We start from the raw sequence: 19,328 nt of genomic DNA, 5'->3' as shown, positions 1-19,328 counted from the left end.
TAGTACAAAGAAATAGGCTAGATGGGCAGTCTAGCTCAGTAGAATGAACATACATTTGGTGGGGCTACCCCCATTTCTCACCCAGGAGCTTCCCACAGCCTATATCAATTCAAGCTCCCTACAATCCGCCTACCTCATAGCGCTTAGAGTGATGTCACCCAAAGGCACATCTGATCACCTCATTACCCCCGGGGCAGGGGCTGTCTGTGGACTTAGGATAATGTGACCCAGGTTTCTCAGCATGTATCACAAGGCCCCATGTGACTTAGCCCTACTTGTGGCTCGCCGTAGGGACACATTTCAGCTCTGTGCCCCTCTCAGAATTGTTCTTGCTGTTGTTTTTACTATCCTCTGCTTTCACCTTCGTCCTCTACCCAACTCCTGTTTATATTTAAGTCCCAGCCTGGGTGTCAAATTGGAGGGAAACCTTTGGCAACCCATGAGGTTGGAGGTTGACACACACTGTATTCATTTCCCGTTGCTGATTTGACAAAGGACCTTCAACGTAGTGGCTTAAAACAGCATGTGTTTATCATCTTCCAGCTCTGGCGGTCTTAAGTCTAAAAGGGTCTCACTGAGCTAAAATCAAAATGTCCATGCTCACTCTCTCCAGAGGCTCCAGGGGAGAATCCATTTCCTTACCTTTTCCAGTTTCTGGAGGGTGCCCAGACTCCTTGGATCCTGACCCCTTCCTTGATTTCTAAAGCCATAAGCACAGCATCTTCAAATCTCTCCAACTCTGCCTCTCCTACCTCCCTCCTTCCCTTACAAGAAACCTTGTGATGATATTGGGCCTACCCGGGTCATCCAGGATTATCTCCTCAACTCAAGGTCCTTAACTGGATCTACAAAGTCCCTTTTAACATAGAAGGTCTCCTAGTCACAGGTTCCAGGGACTAGAATGTGGACATCTTTGTGGGGAGAGGAGAGACTGCTGCAATAATATAGCCACTTAACTGAAATTCTGCAATGTTAAGACATTGAATGATTTACCTGAATTTGAGACTTGATGTCCTCATATTCTCAAAACAGTTTACCTGTTGTTATTTATTTTTTGCACTAAATGAGAGCCAAACACACCCTTGTGGGGGCTCTTATAGCCCTCTATGACCTGCTCTTGGAGGCACTTATGACTCTCATGAGCACAGGTTCTTTGTATCTTGTCCTCTCCAAGTCCCAGTGCCTAGCCAAGTACCTGGTGCCCAGTTGGTTGCCAAATTAATTCATTATTTAATACAAAATAGACTTAGATGTAAATTCTGGCTCTGAGACTCATTTTTAATGAGATATTGGGATAGACACTTGAACTCTCCAATCCTCCGTTTTCTTGTCTGTCAAGTGGGATGGTTATACCCACCCTGCAGGGTGATGTGAAGATGAACTGACAGTGTCATCTCTGTGGATCCCAATCCAGGGTAGACATGAGCATCCCTGAAAGACTTTATAAAATACCAGTGCCCAAGATGAATCTCAGAAGACTCTGATTCAGTCTGTGCAAACCATAGACGTCACTACTCCTATTTCTGTCACTGGTGCTGTCATTTGTAATCAGCTTTGTTGCACGGTTGTAATCAAACTGCTGCTGAGACCACAAAATAGGGGTGGGAGAGAAGGTTAATTGCGCTGAGGAAACCTTTTGAAGAATGTGCTCAATTAAAAGTCAGATTGAGCCTTCAAGGATTTTTCAGATGGGGCAAAAGCCATTTAAGGTGCTTTACAAAGGAAAAAACAAAAAAAGATTAGGATTCTGAGAGTGTATACCTTGCAAAGGGCCTGAGAGTGGTGGGTGAGGCCCCGGCCAGGTGGGGAATTTGCACACCTTTAATAACATGACACCCTACATTTGCTGTTGGGTCTATAGAATCCCAAGTTTTAGAAGTGGAATGATTGTTTTCTTTACAACACCTAGGGTCACTTCTTAATTTTCTTTTTTTAGGAATGTAACCAATTTACCTACAAGTTTGCCGAAGAAATCAGAAGGCAGTCTTTCGGGGCAGTAACGCCCGGTTATGACTTCATGGCCCGACTAAGGTATACAGAGTACATTTTGCCCAAAAGTACATGAAGACAGAATGTTGACGACTCTCTGTACAAACTGTGGCAAGCTCAGCATTCTCTCTTGTAAAATATTTACAGGGAGTTCAATAATTAAAGGTGAGTAATTCAGATTGCTTTTTCTTCTTTAGAAGTGGAATGGAGTCGATTCTTCCTCCCAGCGCTCACGAGCTGGCCCAGAACCGACTGCACGTATCCATCACCAACGCCAAAACCAGAGAAAATCACTTAGTCTCCACTTTTTCCTCCAGGGAGGACCTCATTAAGGTAACAAAGCCATGTTTCCTATTTGAAGAAATCAGCAAGTGCTGATTTCAATACTTCATATAAAGTAATGAGCATTACCACGTTCTTTAGATCCTGTGTCTCTTACCAGGCCCGATAGATGGTTGAGTGCTCAGTAAATTACGTGTTTGATGAAAGTATTCACCAGGATCCCTCCTGAGGCCGCCTTATGATGCACTGTGATCCAAATGCTCCCTGTACTTGTTCAGTGTTTTCCTGCAATGTTCAGATCTCACGTTGATTATGTGAAGCAAGTCGCTGATGCAGTTTAGTAGCAATAATAATTCCCGAAATTTATGTGGCTAATACTTTGGAGTGTATGTAGGGTTTTTAACATGTACTCTCTTATTCAGTCCTTCAAGTCCTTCTGTAAATCAAGTAGGGTAGGTGTTATTGTGACCCTTTTATGTTTTTGTTTTTGTTTTGAGATGGAGTCTCGCTCTTTTGCCTAGGCTGGAGTGCAGTGGTGCAATCTTGGCTCATTGCAACCTCTGCCTCCTAGATTCAAGCAATTCTCCTGCCTCAGCCTCCTGAGTAGCTAGGATTACAGGCACGTACCACCATGTCCACCTAATTTTTGTATTTTTAGTAGAGACAGGGTTTCACTGTGTTGGCCAGGCCAGTCTTGAACTACTGACCTCAAATGATCTGCCCACCTCAGCCCCCCAAAGTGCTGGAATTACAGGCATGAACCACCACACCTGATCCCTTTTATGTTTTTAACAGAGAAGTGAATGGAAAGATTTTATGTGATGTACGTACCTATGTACCCAAGATTATCCTGCGTGGCAGTGGGAGCTAATTCTGGTACCCAGGTCTTTTAACTTTTCAATCTAATGTTCCATTTTGTTTCTTCCATTTTGTTCTGATGTCTTTCTATCCAAACACATTTGAAAGTTGGTTGGTTGAGAATTCATCATCTCTGGGAAATACTTCAGCTGGTTGATTTCCAAATACCAATGTGCCTGCTGTGGTAATGCACTGAATATTTGTAGGGTGGAAAGGGTGTACTTCTCTTGGAATTTTTTCTTGTTTTTCCCTCTAGTGCAAATCATAACAAGCTTCAGGTAATATGGAGAATGTATGTTTTTGAAAGCAGAAGGTAATGGGTTGAGAGTAAGTGGTAAGATTCCATATATTCGGATGCTGTCACTTGAAATACTTAATGAAATGTTGAATTGACAAGTAAAATTACTTTGCCACTTAATAGATTAGAATATTTTTCCTCGATATCCCTATTACGTCATTCTCTCACTTACAAGAGTCTATCTTATAAAAAGACATTATTCTATAATCTTATTACAATATTATGTAGACTTGACAGTGTCAAGGGAAGAGCTGGGCAACCCATGCTAAGTGGTCCTAAGCCATCAATGTCCAATACAGACAGATAAGGCTTGCGGTGGGCAGACATGCATCCTCTTGTTTACCTAGGAACAGACTGTGTGCTCTTGTGACGTAAAATGAGGGGGATTCTGCCCCAGCTCTCTCTCACGGAGTCCATCCCTGGCTTTGCTGTCTACAATGACAGAACTCTCAGCCCCTGATCTCCCCACATCCCTCCTGATTTACATATCACTCTTTAGCATGCTACCTCTTTTACTGCTGTCCTGTTCAGCTTTCATTGTCCATCCTCCTTCACCAGAATGTAAGCTCCAAGAGGCAGGGGTTTCTCTGGTTTGCTCACTGCCGCAGCCCAGTACCTGCCACACTGCCAGCCATTGTGTAGGCACTCCGTAATATGTGTGAAACGAATGGATATGAACCAAGGTTGCATCTGTTACACTGGCTCGATTTAAAATAAAAGAAAAGAAAGAAGCTGGGCCCTCCATACTGTATGACCTGGGCAAAATCACATAGCTGGCTGGGGCCCAGCTGTGACTGTGGTTCATGTATCTAGCATTCTTCCCTAACTATATATACCCCACACTGGATAAAATGCTCATCCTCCCTATCCATCCCTTTTATGTGGCAGAGAGAAGAATGACACCCAAAACTGTCCTTACCCTAATCCCCAGAACCTGTCCAGATATAACCTTACCTGGCAAAAGGGATTCTGTAGATGTGATTAAATTAAAGGTCTGAGATAGGAGGATGATCCCATATTATCCAAGTGGACCCAAACTAAGTACATGAATCTTGAAAAGTGGACACCTTTTCTGGATTCTGTGTCATGGCTGGTTTGGAGATGTAGCAACCACATGCCAGGGGAGCACAGAGGCTTCTAGGAAAGCAGCTCCCCACTGACAGCCAGCAAAGAAAAGGGGGCATCTGCCCTTTAACCTATGGAACTGGATTCTCCTAACACCTGACTGAGCAAGGAGACACATTCTCCCCCAGAGCCTCCAGAAAGAGATGCAGCCCTGCCGACACCTGGATTTTCCCCAGTGAGACCCATACCAGACTTTGGACCCTCAGACTGTGTGACAATACATGTGTCTTGTTTGAAGGGGTTAAATTTGTAGTAATTTGTTATAACGGCAATAGCAAACTATTGCTGTTAAGAAAACATGACGTTTTTCTAGTTCCTTTGTTTTGGATAATAACTATTCAGAGAATTTGTGTAATTACTTGAGTTCATTGAACAGAAGAGAAATTGTTGACACAAATGTGTAATACTTTGTAAGGAGAATATGGAATAATTGACATTTATTCTAGGTTCTACAAGAAACATTCCACGTGTTTAGGAGGATGTTTTAACATTTTTCAGAACTAAAAAGGAAGGATGAATAGTTCCTTGATAGCAGATGGTGATTATCAAACTGTGAAACCTATGCCTGGAATACTCATGAAGCATTTAGCGGAAAAGAGTGAGAGTGCGGGAAGACTAGGGATGATGTAGCAAAGGAAGAAGTGTGAAGAGGAAGTAAAGTAAACCCCCTGCCAGGTAGGGACATGATCAAGTATATATGTTCCGGTGAAAGAAGTGGCTGGTGGGAGAATGTTGTCTGAGGTGGTGCCATGGGAGGATGGTGCTTCTGACCTTTTTGGTTGGGACTGGGGAGGCTGCCTGAAGGTCACCCCACTCCCCTTAGGTGGAGACAGGAGGCTCTGAAGCCATGCATTGAAGCAGCTCGATGATGGGTAGCTGTGGGTCTCCCAGGGCTTGGCACACCTGGCTCTGAACATACAGCCTGGGGTCTTGATATGGTTTGCCTGTGTTCCCACCCAAATCTCACCTTGAATTGTAGTTCCTATAATTCCCATGTATTGTGGGAGGGACCCAGTGGGAGATAATTGAATTATGGGAATGGTTTTCCCCATCCCATACTGTTCTCCTGGTAGTGAATAAGTCTCACAACATCTGATGGTTTTATAAGGGGTTTCTGCTTTTGCTTCTCTCTCATTCTGTCTCTTGCCTGCTGCCATGTAAAACATGCCTTTCACCTTCCACCACGATTGTGAGGCCTCCCCAGCCACATGGAATTGTGAGGCCATTAAACCTCTTTTTCTTTATAATTTACCCAGTCTCGGGTATGTCTTTATCAGCAGTGTGAAAATGAACTAATACAGGTCTACTTCCCAGTATCTGGATATTCTGTAGATGGGAGGGGATGGGAGACAGAGAGAAAGAGAGAGGTTGATTAAAACTCAAGTTAGAGTAAAAGAGCATGGGAGAGCATGAAATACTAAACACTGGTGATTTTCACCTTCTTCAAACTTTGCTCCATGTTGTATTTTCTGTTTTTATCATTAACTCATTTATTCTGCTACTTAATAGTTGAATTTTTTAAAAAATGCCTAGTTTTTCATTATCCACTAGCTGACTGATGCTGTTTGTTACAGAGTGCCTATGTACCTGAAAATCCAACTAGAAACCTGTAGCTTAGAATATGTGAGAGTGTGTGCTTGTGTGTGTGTGTCTGTGTGTGTATTTTGACGTGTTTTTGAATCTCCTCAAGAATGATTACTTGTTTTATGAGTGTCCTGGTGATCATGTCTAGGCCTGTCGTTTCCTGACGTTGTCCTCTTGGACTGATTATTTTTGAGTCTCAGTTTTCTCATCTCTGAAATGGAGTAATTCACACAGTAATACTAACGAGTGTTACTGTACAGAATAAATAAGATAAAGCATGTGAAAGTGTGTTTTAAATGATAAAGCCCTTTATGCATGCTGAATGGAGCTAATATTTCATAAATAATGAACGAATAACATAATAACCCACACACACCCCTGCTCAGCGCCCTTGTATGAATCTGTCATGAAATTTTAAAGCCATATTAAATCACAACTTTCTTTTCTTCAGGCTGAATAGGATTACTTTTTCTTATCAGTGTTATTCTTTAACCCCTTGCTTATTACCTGTCTTCATGAACAATGTGCTAACCGATATCTGTAATACTTCAGGTTGCTACTGAGTTCTTGCCACCTTTAGGCATCTGATTTTACAGCTCATCATTATAGGCCTTCTTTTTTAAAATAAATAATTTTGTGTGATGATTCATACTTAATTTATCTTAATGAGCTTCACCTTTAGTAGCATGGAAAAATCACTCGTTTGATAGCTGCAATGCTAGTTGATTGTTTTCTTGAAACCCTTGTGGACTGTGTGGTCCAACTATTCATTTTACTTGGGGTTGAATTTCCACAGAATTTTGAATCTTACGTTCATTAGGATTTAACTCAGTCTTTTCTACTTTATAAACTGTTATAAGACAGGTGCAGGCCTTAAGGCATTCCTTTGTTCAGAATTTATTGGTGCCAACCATTCCCCTCCTCCTTTATAGTAACTGTACTGACAAAGGGAAACACAGATGATGTCTGCTCAACTACTTGAAGGCAGCCTGCAGAGGGGAGACCCCTTTATAGAGTTAACCAGAGCCCCAGGAGGCCCCCCTCCAAAATCATGTCTTTATTTCCCGTCTGAGAGATTTATTTCCAGGTGCCACACCCAGAAAAATGTTACCCCCAAGGATGACCCTTTATGTCTGTGGGTCGCCAGCAGATCAACACCAAGCTGAGATCAGTTCCTGCAAATGCAGATAATTTAGGGAATTGAAAAGAGTCATGGAGGAGTGGTACACATCCACCTAACCCTGTTGTTGGTGGGCTCTGGGACCCTTGGCGAGTCTCAACTTCTTGGAGCCTTGGTTTCTTCATCTTTAAGATGGAGACCTTCAGAACAAGGTCAAATGAAGTATGTATGAAAGCATTTCATCAACTCTTAAGTACACACCAGATGTGCATGGTCACCTTCAAGTGCCTCCACTCTCCAGACATCCATCCCTTCATACTGTTCATTATTTAGCATGATTCCTTCCTGATTCCTCTCCTGGTGTGCCGTTCTACACAGTATCCCCCGAGTGTCAAGTGCGTGCATTTTGCATACCAACTCATTCATTTCGAGTTCCAGATTTTATTGTGGGCTCTTTTTCTTTAGAAGCATGCATGCAACTAGGAAATCCAAACACATTTTAATGTTAGCCTTCAGCAAAGCCTAACTAGGGAGGTGAGCCCCTAGGTTAAAAGAAAGTCATATGCAACTTCCAAGGCTGAGCTGAAATGATGCGTAAATTAACAGTGCAATGGCGTCGTAGAGTTCCACTACTTCCCTGAATTGGTACAAATCATTGAATTCTTCATGTTTAAGACTGATGCACAAGTGTTTTCCGAAAGGGTCTTTTGACACGTGTGAATGCTCTAGGGTAGAGGTACCTAGGAAGCCTTTCCTGCACCATAGTGTCCCTGGCCGTCTTGAGAAAATTCTGCCCTGTCTCTGTTGCAGTGATGTCCTGAATTTCTTTGCATGTGTGAGAATGCTCTTAACAAGATCCTCTCACATTTAGCCTTGTGAAGGTGAAATAAAAACTGAATTTAAGATTGGTCATTATCTTGGAAAAACTGAGGAAGATAAATTTGAATCTGTCTTTGAATTTGAACTACAGCAGCAAGTTCTGTATAAACAGTTAATTCTCATTAAAGTCCACAGTAAACTTTAGGCATAAATGAAACTTGCTGAGAATTTAATCCCTAAGGAAGCTAGGCCACATAATTTTCTAAATACCTCTTTTCTGTAAAATGCAAAATGAAGAGAGTCAATCAGAACGTGTCGGGAATGCGCACCTGGCGATGTTTTATACAGTTGCTACAGGAAGACACTAGCTCTCATTTTTATCATTGTGTGTTTAGTAAGAACACAAATCAGTGGTTTCACATATGTCCAACATTTAAAGTGCTGTACCAAGTGATAGGGTGTGAAAAGTATACCCCTGCTTTCCACATCAGCGTTCTCAACCACAAACACTGCACTCCTGGCAGTAAGGGCCCAGATTATTACCCAGATAGTTATTTATTGTGACAGCTGTCTGTCCTTTGTAGGAATTTGAGCAGCATCCCTGGTCTCTGTTCAGTAGATGCTAGCAGGACACACACCCCCCCCCACCCTCCACTCCAGGTTATGACAGACACATTGCTAAATGTCCCTAGGGGGTAAAATCACCTCCAGTTGAGAACAAGTGCTGTAGACGTGTTGAGGTTCATTGGCGAGGTGAATTTCACTGGGAATATTGTGAGGTGAGATACACTAAAAGCACATGTTTAGGCATAATATTTTATTACATGACCTTAGAATGTCAGTCTTTATCTCCTTTCTTAGGAAATCCTATTTGCCTGCAATAAAATGGCAGTAAGCTGACTACAAATAAGAAAAGCTGCTTAGCTCTTAACTATCTAAAGCTAATTTCCCAACTAAACTTGGTTTGATATACAAATCATCAGTCCATATAAAGGGAGAGTCAGCTATGACAAAAACAAATACATTGATTTGGAGGAGTGACAAGTATTTTCCAGTTCATTGCACTTTTCGTATCATTTAGGAGGATTCTTACTGTTATTATCTGTAGGAAAGTAATTGGATAGCATTTTTCATCCAAATATCTCAAAATAGTTGCAAGCATTAACTTGTGAACTCTACATTATACTTTGACATGGGGGAAAAGAAAAAAAAACATAATTCTAAGGTTAGTGATTTTTTTGCAGTCCACATGTCTCTCTGCAGAATAGTGAAATAAATCATTATATTTATGTAGTGTCTTTGGTTCTTTAAAGACCTCTAAGTACTGTAATTTCACGATATGTGCGCTATCTACAAATTGCTCTAGTTATTGCTTTGCAGTGTTGCATTTGCTGAATAACTTCATTAAATAGCTACATTGTGCTTGCGAAACATACCTAGGGTCTGTGATTATTTTTTTAAAAGCATAGCCAATTGATGATAAGGTCAGGTTTAGTTAGGTTGAATGCAGTTACCTTAACCGTAAACAACCTTTCTCTGAAGCCAATGATGTCATTGCTACCGGTGGGCTGAGAGGGTTGGAGTTGAAGATGCCTGCTTTCTGTCCTCTCTCTCCTATTGATTTATTAAGCGATCTTCACCAAATCACCCAAGGTGCTACTCACTCCTGCTTTGCCTCTTTGTGAAAGAGACATGATTGCTCTTATGTCACAGTATTGCATTATGCGGGCCATTTAAAGTTGAGATTTTGAGAAGAATGTCACGGTGCGGGCATGTCCACATTGACATTTTGTAGAAGGTTGGCAGACCTTGCGTGAGGTTATTATTATGCCTTGTAATAAATAAATAAACAAGCACATAAAAAATAAATAGAAGTGCCTGCTTTCCTTTGGGAAACAGTGCTGCAAATTAGCATGCTTTCAATATTTCAATAAACAAGCGATTGAGATAGATGTGCATGAAATTGACCAAAAGATGAAAAAAAAGACCCATTGTGAGAAATCTGACGTGTATGTTGGCTCTGGTAAAAATATACATTTTATATTAAATTGGTTCTGGGGACAGTCTCAACCACGTATTAGCAGAGAGACCTTTGAGCAACTTTATCTTTTTGAGACAGGGTCGAGAAATAATTAAATGAGACACTATATTTGAGGCAAGGTCTACTTCATGAATGTATGACCTGTGCATTTGCACGTGGCTCCACTATCCAAAGGGCCTCACCATTGGTTTAATGCTCTGCTGTCAACATCTTAATATTCTCCATACTTTCTGAACAGGGGGCCCTGCATTTATCTTATTTTGGACAGGACCCAGAAATTATATAACTGATTCTGGCACCTAGCACCAGCATGGTGCAATAGAACCCTTTCACACTTGGCTATTTCTTACCTTCTTTCCTGCTGGAGTCCTTGTGTTGTGCTGTTACCCTTGAATTTGCCACTGCTGAAACCTGAGGCCCCAGAAGCTTCTTTGGGCACTTGTCAGGAGCCTGTTGCTATAGGAGCTGTTACAACCAGGCCTGTGCCTTTGCAACCAACATGCCACCAACAGCACTGGGCAACCTTCTTTAGTGCCACTACTGAGGTAGGTGGAGGAGTGTTGGGTCCATTCCCATCACAGAGAAGGGAGAGAGATACCCAACAGATGTTTGTTGAGTACTAACTCTGCCAAGGGCTGGACATACCAGGAGAGACACAAGTCCCTCTCCTTTCAGTGGGTTTTTTGGTAATGAGGAAACAGGAGACATGTCCAAGGAAGAACCACTGCATAAGAAAGCTATGGAAGTTCCCTGTACCTGGTGCAGAAATAAACATGGCAAGAGTGGATTCCAGCTGTGTCGGGTCACAGCTCAAAAGAGGATTTTCCTATGGAAATTGTTATGCTGGTGACTGAGTCTGTAATTTAGTTGCAGTTCAGAATAAATAGGCTTTTGAGAGCTGACCCAAAAACCATACCTATAACATTGATTTTTGGAGGAAATGCCTTCTGAGTTCTAAATAATTGTAAATGGATGATCTGCAAGTCAGCATTTGAGCCATAATCCATTTCTGAATAATGTATGATGAAAAAAAACTCATGAAATCTTTGACAACAAACAGCCAGAGTCTTTCACTTATCAGTTGAAAGATTATAGCTTAAAAAATATTCAGTATCTAATGCTGTATGTTTTCAAATAGAACACTAGTGATTTGGAAACTACACGGCAAAATAAAACATTTACATTTCAGAAAAGCTATCAGAGCCCAACTTCCCATGGTGTATGGAATGGTAATTTCCTAAATGACAATCTTTTTCAACTGTTTAAATGGGAGATAAAGCATAATTGATGTCACTGCTTGCCAGGGTTCCATTACATATCCTGACCACGTCATTGGAACATAAAATATGCCATTCCCTTTGCAAATCCTGGTGACATAAATGAGAACATCTCTGAGCTGTGGACTAACCTCTCCTGTCATAATCAGAGGGCTTTGTTCCTCCAGAAAGCAGGAGTGCAACTGTAACATGATTTTTACAGTATATGATAGAACATTACAAATAATTTATCTGTAACCTTTACATACTCAGGAACTTAGACTTACCTTAAATTTCATTTTGTAGTAACTTGTGTGTCTACTATTAAAATGCTGATTTTTACCTAGGTGAAGTTGATTGATTTAGAGTATGTCAACTTGTACCTATCTGTTTAGAGTCTTTTCTGATATTAAAAGTGTTATCTTTTATGTAATTACGTGCAGTGCTGCACTTGAAGTCTGTGGGGCTTATTTATTGAGATTTTGCTAGTCAATACTACAACTGTATTGTCTGAATGTTCATGCCTGTAATCATGAGCTGCTTCTTTATTTTATCCATCTAGGTCCTCCTAGCCAGCAGTTTTGTGCCCATTTATGCAGGACTGAAGCCAGTGGAATACAAAGGGCAGGTAAGCTTGTTATAACTGAGGAATTACCCTCCTCCCTATATTAATATGTTTCTTTTGAGACATCCAATTTTATAATTATTCTAGTGGCTTCAAATCAGTTTATATGTTTTTTTCCTCCTAAATAGCTTTGTTTCTCTTTAAGAGGGAAAGAATATACAGGGCTAGTGATAACTTATCATCAAGATCTCGTGAATGGGAATGATTGACTGTGATGCTCTTATTTTCATCATATATATATATTCTGTTGTTGTTAGCAGTGAACGATTTTTTCTCCACCTAGTAAAGTCCTACTCACAGCCCCTTCTAAGCAGAGTTGTACCACCGTCAGGGTGAGAAAAGGCTTAAGGGCTCCACACCTTGTCCTCCCCCAGACAATGCAGCATAGGTTCCTTCCAGCCTGTCCTCAGCCCCTCTGCTAGGGGACGACCCACTCCCCTCCAAGGCTCTCTACTTACCCAGACACGTTGATCACTGCAAGGCCAAAACCCATTTTGTTTGAGGAGAGTGCTCCTCACTTGGAGCTGGCACTTAAGACAGGATGCCAGTTCTTTTAGGGAAATTTAGACATGGGCTTCCCCACCTGAAGTCTGCGCTGACTGTGACCCAGCTTCCTTCTGTGATCTGCACAGAGTTTGTTTTGAGTATTCACCATTCGACCCAAGGCAGCTCCTCCATTGCATGGACACAGGTTCAACATGAGCATTTTATTCTCAAATATAGTGTCTATTTCACATATGTCACAGATACATATTTTATAACCAAATATAGTATTTGGTTTAACGTGTTTATTTAACGTATACTGGAAACATGCATTTTATAATTAATACAGTAGCTATTTTACAGACACCAGAGATATGTATTTTATAATCAAATAGAGTATCTGTTTAGCACATACCAGAGATACGCATTTTGTAATTAAATGCAGTATCTATTTAACACATACCAGAAATATGCATCTTATAATCAAATGGAATAGCTATTTAACACATAGCAGAGATATATATTTTGTAATCAAATAGAGTATCTGTTTAGCACATACACCAGAGATATGTATTTTATAATCAGTTATCTAACAATTACTAGAGATATGTATCTTTTAATCAAATATTATACCTATTTAACACATTCCAGAGATATATATTTTATAATTAAATAGAGTAGATATCTAACTACTAGATATCTAAATAGAGTAGATATCTATTTATAATTAAATAGAGTAGGTATCTAACACATACCAGAGATATGTATTTTATAATCAAATAGGGTATCTGTTTAGCACATACCAGAGATATGTATTTTATAATCAGAGTATCTGCTTAACACGTACCAGAGATATGTATTTTTTAATCAAATATAGTACCTATTTAACACATGCCAGAGATATGTTTTATAATCAAATAGAGTAGATATTTCATACATATCAGAGATATATATTTTATAATAAAAAAGTATTTAGCATATATCTAATAAAGTATCTATTTAGCATATATCAGAGATCAAGCATATATTCAGGATGAATAAATTACATTTATTTTATATATATGTAATATATATTTATTTATTAATAAAAGAGTACATACAAAGTGCTTTAACCATCTTTCATTCATTCATTCACCCACTCACCTTGAGGGCCCAGCACCAGGCCTGTGCTCAAGGAATTGATGGTCTCTCAACAAAAGAACTGAGTTTTACAAACCCTTTGGCTAATAGGATTGAGGCAGTGTCTCTGTTCTGATCTCATCGGTCCTCATCAGTGTCTTTCCTTGAGCTTTGCTGAGCTTTGGAATTTTTTCTTTTCTCTCTAGTGCAAATCATAATAGGCTTCAGGTAATATGGAAAATGTATGTTTTGATAGAGCAGAAGGTAATGGGTTGAGAGTGAGTGGTAAAATTCCACATATTCAGATGCTGTCATTTGAAATACTTAATGAAATGTTGAATTGACAAGTAAAATTACTTTGCCACTTAGGAGATTAGAATATTTTTCCTCTATGTCCCTATTACGCCAGTCTCTCACTTACAAATTAAGAGTGTTTCTATCTTAGAAGGAGAGGCAGGTGGTAGAGGCTCCAGGTTCTCTTCCAATATACACTTTCTTCTTCTTTCTTAGTAACAGAATCCCAATTTTTATCTGAACCTGTGGCTGTGCAGCTAGGTTATACATCCCAGCTTCCCTTGCAGTTAGGTGTGGCCATTTATTTCATTGTTGGGCAATGACATGTGAGCCGAATAACTGTGGGACTTACAGTACAAGGAAAGTTGTATATCTTTCCATTTTTCCTGTTGCCCAGAACTTAGATGTGATTACTGGAGCTCCAGCAGCTCTTGTTCATCATGAGGTCAAGGATCACACCCTGAAGATGGCCAAATAGTGAGCTGGAAATACCCAGGTCCTAAATGATTTGAGGAGTCTACCTTACCAGCCTGCCCTCGATATTCCTGTTACCAGAAAAAAGAAGTAAAACTTTTTTTTTTTTTTTGAGATGGAGTCTCACTCTGTCACCCAGGCTGGAGTGCAGTGGCGCGATCTCAGCTCACTGCAAGCTCCACCTCCCGGGTTCACGCCATTCTCCTGCCTCAGCCTCCTGAGTAGCTGGGACTACAGGTGCATGCCACCATGCCCGGCTAATTTTTTGTGTTTTTAGTAGAGATGGGGTTTCACCATGTTAGCCAGGATGATCTCTATCTCCTGACCTCGTGATCCACCCGCCTTGGCTTCCGAAAGTGCTGGGATTACAGGCGTGAGCCACCGCGCCCAGCCTAAAACTTTTGTTATTATTGTATACACCAGAATCCAGTGCTATCTGCTGTAGGGATTCTTACTTCCAATTTTACATGTGAGGAAATTGAGATGTAAAGACGTCAGTCTACTTCACTGAAGTCACTGAGCTTAGAAGGGGTCAACTTCCCCAAGATAGTCCTTAATGTTTCTATCTTTGCTGTGCCTCTTACTCTGCTTTGCCCTTTAGTTCTTTTCAAACAATGCATTCCTTGTTTTCTTCCTGTCCAGCCCCAGCGCCATGTCGTGGGTGTGTGACAGGAAGACTAGCAATGTTTAAAAGGGCATGAGTGAGGAATCAGTTTCTAGTGAACTTTCCATGATGTGATTAAGTACTTTGGACATGGACATAGAGTGACAGCCACAATTAAACAGCAGGGAACGCGCAGGCCCAGAACTGTGAGGAAGATGGAAAGCGACCCACCCAAGCCCCTTGACCCTGGACAATGTCCCAGGACAGTGTCTTGCTGATCATGTGGTGTCTGTGCATAGGAGGCACACCAATAATTACTTGTAGAGTTGAACCTTATGTCTCCTGAAAGCATTCAGTTTTCCTCTGTTGTTTAATGGAGTCCACAATAAGGGGGCCTCATGCACATGATTGACAGAGAGCCACAGCGGCCTTGCATTGTTTATAACACCAGAAAGCGACAATTTAGAAGTGCCATTCTCTGCTTAACACTAACTCTCTTTAAGCCTGATCACCTCCCACATTCTAATAGGGCTTCCATGCCGAGTTGTTTTCTAGAATCTTTCCTTTCCGTTTTCAGGGAAGCGTGAATGTTGCTTTAAATGCAGTGTTTTAATGTGGGTATAAGCTTTTTATGTGATTTAAATTACATAAACATTTCAGTTGTGCTGAATACACCTCTTATTTTCTAGATTTTCATGTTTTCATACAGCTCAGGTTTTGATGTATTTGTTGTCTTTAGTTGTTTTACTGAAGTGACGAAAGTGGAGGTGGCAGAAGGGGAAAAAGGGACTTAGCGTTACTTATATTTGTGGCACTGAGTCAGGAAAGGCAGAGAAAGTGGGACTCAGCCAACAGGGGCAGAGTCTAGTCTCTCCACTTGTGACTTTTGTTAAATACACAGACCTCCTCATTTCTACATTGCGGGTATTACTGGATTTTATTAAGATATATTTGTGGATCCAATATGTGCATTAAAAAATGTTTTTATTAATCGCTTAGAAGAATCATACCTTAATAAGACTTAAGATTAATTTCAACCACAGCAAATACCAGTATGAGTCCTTTCAAAACCCTCTACCAGTGATTTAAAGTGGAATGATGTCTTTGAAAATTGCTTTTTCTTTTTAACTTGGGAAACATGGCAAAACCCCGTCTCTACAAAGAAAAAAACAAAAATTAGCCAGGCATAGTGGCATGTGCCTATAGTCCCAGCTACTTTGGAGGCCGAGGTGGGAGGATCACCTGAGCCTGGGGAGGTTGAGGCTACAGTGAGCTATGATCACACCACTGTACTCCAGCCTGGGCAACAGAGTGAAACCCTGTTAAAAAAAAAAAAGAAAAAGAAAAAAAGAAAACTGCTTTTTAAAAAATATTGTTTTAAAAAGTTCTGTAGCTTTCTCTGGCTTCATCTTATGACTATTTTAATACCTTACTTATAGTACATACTCATTAATAGATTTGTCAGTGAATGAATGGAAATAAATTGAAGTTTAGTCCTATATTTTTGACTAATGATTTTTCTTTACTACATATGAACTCTTTCCAATGGTAGAATAAATCCACAGGAATGTTCACACATTTAGGCCATGTTTTCACAGATTCTTGTCAATTTGGAATAAGAATGAAAATTTTCAAGAGGAATTCTTAACTCATTTGTTTTAAGAGATAGAATTAGCATTGGCAGGTGACTAAAATATCAGAATAAAATCATCTCCAGAACCGGCACATGCAGATCAGAAGAAAAGCTGTAGGGTTGGCTGGGCACGGTGGCTCACGCCTGTAATTCTAGCACTTTGGGAGGCTGAGGCGGGCGGATCACCTGAGATCAGGAGTTCGAGACCGGCCTGGCTAACATGGTGAAACCCTGTTTCTACTACAAATACAAAAAATTAGCCAGGCATGGTGGCGCATGCCTGTAATTCCAGCTACTCGGGAGGCTGAAGCAGGAGAATTGCTTGAACCCAGGAGGCAGAGGTTACAGTGAGCAGAGATCATGCCATTGCACTCCAGCTTGGGCAACAAGAGTGAAACTCTGTCTGAAAAAAAAAGAAAAGAAAAGCTGTAGGACTTTGCATTGTTTCTTTCATCTGAGTTGGAATTCAAGTAATATTTTGACTGTGTAGTATTACAAGATCGCTTCTTGGCCTTTTGGTTAAGATTAAGTATATACTATTACAGGAACGTGAAAATGCACCGTTGTATTACCCTAGTCCATGCGGATTTGGCATTATGGGTCATTTATCCTTTCATTATTGACACTTGTGTGGGAAAGAGAATTGTGGAATACTCCATGTAACTATGCTTTTATATGAGGTTGATACTGTGGTCCTTAGGCTTCTATTTCCTCGTGGCTTAGACTTTTTACATGGAAATGCAGCTCTGTCACTGTCATAGCAAACAGTGGTAGCTGGCCTTGCCACCAGCTAGATTTGGCTGGATGGAAACCTGGATATCAATTTCTAGTTATTCTGAAATAGACGCTCTTATTCTTCAGTCACTTTTTAGATTTTTTTGCACTGTCTGTTTAATTTTTGAAACAACATGTTAGTCCTCTAGGAAAAATTTTCTGTATGGTGTTTATAGATGGTCAACTGTTAACCCTTTAGAGCCTTCTTAAAAGTAGATATCTGGAGTCATCATTTTTAATCATCCTTCACACATGCAAAAACCAAGAAAGCAATGCACCAAGAATCAATGCTTAGTAGAGGTTAGTATGGCAGGTTTCTCAACCTCTCTTTTAGAATTGTATTTTTACTTGTCTTTCTTTGATTAAAAAATCTCATCTGTCTCTTCTTCCCACCGTAATTGGAAGATTCTCACCTGTGTCTAAGGAAGTGGATATCTCTTTGTCTCTTTCCCTCTCCCTTCTATTTTAGGAATTGCTAATCAAGAGCATTGTTGGGCATTGCTGTCTGTAGGCTATCTCATGAAAGCAATGCAGATATGTTTGCAAATAAGAAATTATTGTTCAAAGCACATTTACTTCTTTCTCACCCCTCAGAAATCAGTTCTAATTTGCCCTGCCCCATCGAGCATCCCTGAATTTTACAGTGTGCGAGAAAAAAAACCTGAAGTGGAAAGACAACTATCCCTTCTTGCCTGTATATTCTATAGCAATAGATGTTTTATTCTCTGTAAAGTATCAGATAGCAAATACTTTCAACATTGTCTCTGTCAACACACCTACTCAACTGTGCTGTAGTAGAGGGAAGCAGCCGCAGGCGATATCTCAACAAAAGGTCCTGGTCATGTGCCAATAAAATTTTATTTACTGAAGCAGATGGTGGGTCGTGGTTTACCACCCCGTGAACTATAGCAAGGAAACCTGCAAGCCTCAGTTTCCTCTTCTGTAACATGAGGGAACTGAATATACAAGCATGACCTTTCTGCCTTACAGGGTTCGCATATTAAATTATACATGTGAAATCACTTTTAAACTACTAGGCCCTCTGCCATGGTATTTATAATAATTATAGATAGCAACATTCGTTCTTCCAGCAAAGTATTTTTTATTCACTTGTTTTTTGAGCAAAATATACCTTAAGAAAATGGAGCCCTTCATGGAAGTTCTATCACAAACATATCCCCAGCATCTACCATACATCCAGACACACACTGGATGCTCAGGGATCACTTGCTGAATGAATAAACTGGCCCTTTCAGTACAGGTTAACTCATCAGGTTCTTTCTTAAGTTTTCCACTTGCGTTATGTAATAGCAGTTACTTGAATTCATAAGGCATGTTCTCAATAGCTACCCATAATACATCAATGTCTAAAGCGAAGTTTAACAAGTACTGCCAGATGAATATTCTAGCCTGTTTAGGTGTAATGGGTAGCCTTATCTCTTTAGAAGTGATTCTATTAATTCTAGTTTTCAGTGCTGTAACTTTCAGAGAACAATCACAGTAGATGTCTGCCCCACAATTGGGCATGAGTTTTTTTGTTTTGTTTTTGGTTTTTCTATTGAGCAGTTGCTTATTTCTATGTCTTAGGACTCAGGCATTGACTTGAATGTGGAACACATTTAGAATATGGCCAAAGATTAGAGAAAAGAGTAGTAGGTCTAGCAGTGGGACTGAGAGGTGGTCACTGTACAGCCTGTAACGAGTATGATTTTGAAACTATTTTGCCTTGGAATTTTTATGTACTTGCTCTCCCTTTTCCTTTGAGGATGATGGTGATATGTGATGAAAACTGACAAACACACAGGAAAACTCTAACGGGGTAGACCAGCAGCTATTTTTCTTAAGGACAATTTTGGAGTCACAGAAGCTCATGGAAGTAGCTACCAGCATGTAAAATGCTGCCCATGAAGCAAGAAGGTGGGAATGACTCACAGCCATATGTTGTGAACA

The 19,328-nt window shown here is 40.3% G+C and overlaps 1 protein-coding gene across 4 annotated transcripts in view; it reads left to right on the top strand.

The window, feature by feature from the left end:
• PNPLA4 (patatin like phospholipase domain containing 4) overlaps positions 1 to 19,328 on the top strand; it is a 55,044-nt gene that overhangs the window by 3,684 nt on the left and 32,032 nt on the right. For all 4 annotated transcript variants that reach the window (XM_034951356.3, XM_034951357.3, XM_008960116.6 and 1 more), the window contains exons 3-5: positions 1,937 to 2,031; positions 2,187 to 2,322; positions 11,935 to 12,000. In XM_034951356.3, the coding sequence (XP_034807247.1) occupies positions 1,937 to 2,031; positions 2,187 to 2,322; positions 11,935 to 12,000 (297 nt within the window). The remainder of the gene's footprint in view (positions 1 to 1,936; positions 2,032 to 2,186; positions 2,323 to 11,934; positions 12,001 to 19,328) is intronic.

This window comes from Pan paniscus, chromosome X, assembly GCF_029289425.2.
Source record: "Pan paniscus chromosome X, NHGRI_mPanPan1-v2.0_pri, whole genome shotgun sequence".
NCBI lineage: Eukaryota > Metazoa > Chordata > Mammalia > Primates > Hominidae > Pan > Pan paniscus.
The sequence above is the reverse complement of the archived record's forward strand: the minus strand, read 5'-3'. Positions and strand labels throughout refer to the sequence as shown.